Genomic DNA, 1,114 nt, shown 5'->3' on the forward strand with positions numbered 1-1,114 from the left:
ATATATATGTATGTATGTATGTATGTATGTATGTATGTATGTATGTATGTATGTATCTATACTATAACTATAAGGAAAGTGTATGAAAAGCTTTTCATTTTCCTATGAATCTACCCACTTGCACACTACTGACTGCAGTGGGTGCCTACTTACTCCCCTCATCTCCCCCTCAGCCCCGTTTCGTAGCAGTGACCAAGCTAGAAGACTGCCAGGCTGTTCGAACCATCGCCTTCCACCCCACAGGAAACTTCTACGCCATCGGCTCCAACTCCAAGATGCTGCGGATCTGTGCCTTCCCCAATCTGGGCAATCTCAGGTAACCTCCTGCTTCTCTCACTGGCTGCTTGGGATCGTCAATCAAATCTGGGGAATGGGAAGTTGTACTTCTACTCTGTCTTGAAAAGGAGTTATATATTGTAATGTGTATGTTTGTGTGTGTCTGCCTCCTTTATTATTAATGTATACCATGGGGTGATTCGTTGGTCTGACTTCTTTCCTTTCCCTCTGTTGTTCCAGTGTGCTCATTTTGCTTTTTTTTCCGGCAATAAATGACCATTACCACTGCCTTGTGCTTCTCTTCACTCAAACTAATGTACACAGTAGTGGTTGGAGATGGTAGGCTCTACATCTGTTTGTCTGTCTGTTTGCATGTCTGTCTGTCTGTCTGTCTGTCTGTCTGTCTGTCTGTCTGTCTGTCTGTCTGTCTGTCTGTCTGTCTGTCTTCTCCTCCTCCTCCACCATCCACTTCGCGGCTGGAAGGTGGGGGGGGGGGCACTGGTACTTTCTATCACGTTATTGTTTCTGTCTGTCTTATCTTTTTTCCGGCAATAAATGACTGTTGTCGTGATGATCTGCTTCTCTTCACTCAAACAAATTAGACTATTTCCATTACAGTTTCCTTGTGTATGTTGATAGGTTCTGTCTGCACCTCTTCCTTATTAGAATTACTACCTGCGATAAACAGGATCAGGAAATTCGAATAGATTTGTGTGCACTTTATTCCAACCTCCTACACATAGTTCTTCAATAAGAGGTGAATAAAGGAAAATAAAAGAGATTTGTAGAAAGAGTGGGAAATGGGTAAGGAGAGCAGGGGACGGAAGTTCAGGGAGGG

The 1,114-nt window shown here is 43.5% G+C and overlaps 1 protein-coding gene across 1 annotated transcript in view; it reads left to right on the top strand.

Annotated features, from left to right (window-relative positions):
- The window catches only part of LOC101856894 (WD repeat-containing protein 47), a gene marked incomplete at its 5' end in the record, with an annotated part of 79,091 nt that overhangs the window by 67,795 nt on the left and 10,182 nt on the right, over positions 1 to 1,114 (top strand). The window contains 1 exon segment of the mRNA XM_035969739.1: positions 174 to 316. Within this exon segment, the coding sequence (XP_035825632.1) occupies positions 174 to 316 (143 nt within the window).

This window comes from Aplysia californica, unplaced genomic scaffold (genome assembly GCF_000002075.1).
Source record: "Aplysia californica isolate F4 #8 unplaced genomic scaffold, AplCal3.0 scaffold00176, whole genome shotgun sequence".
Taxonomy (NCBI): Eukaryota; Metazoa; Mollusca; class Gastropoda; order Aplysiida; family Aplysiidae; genus Aplysia; species Aplysia californica.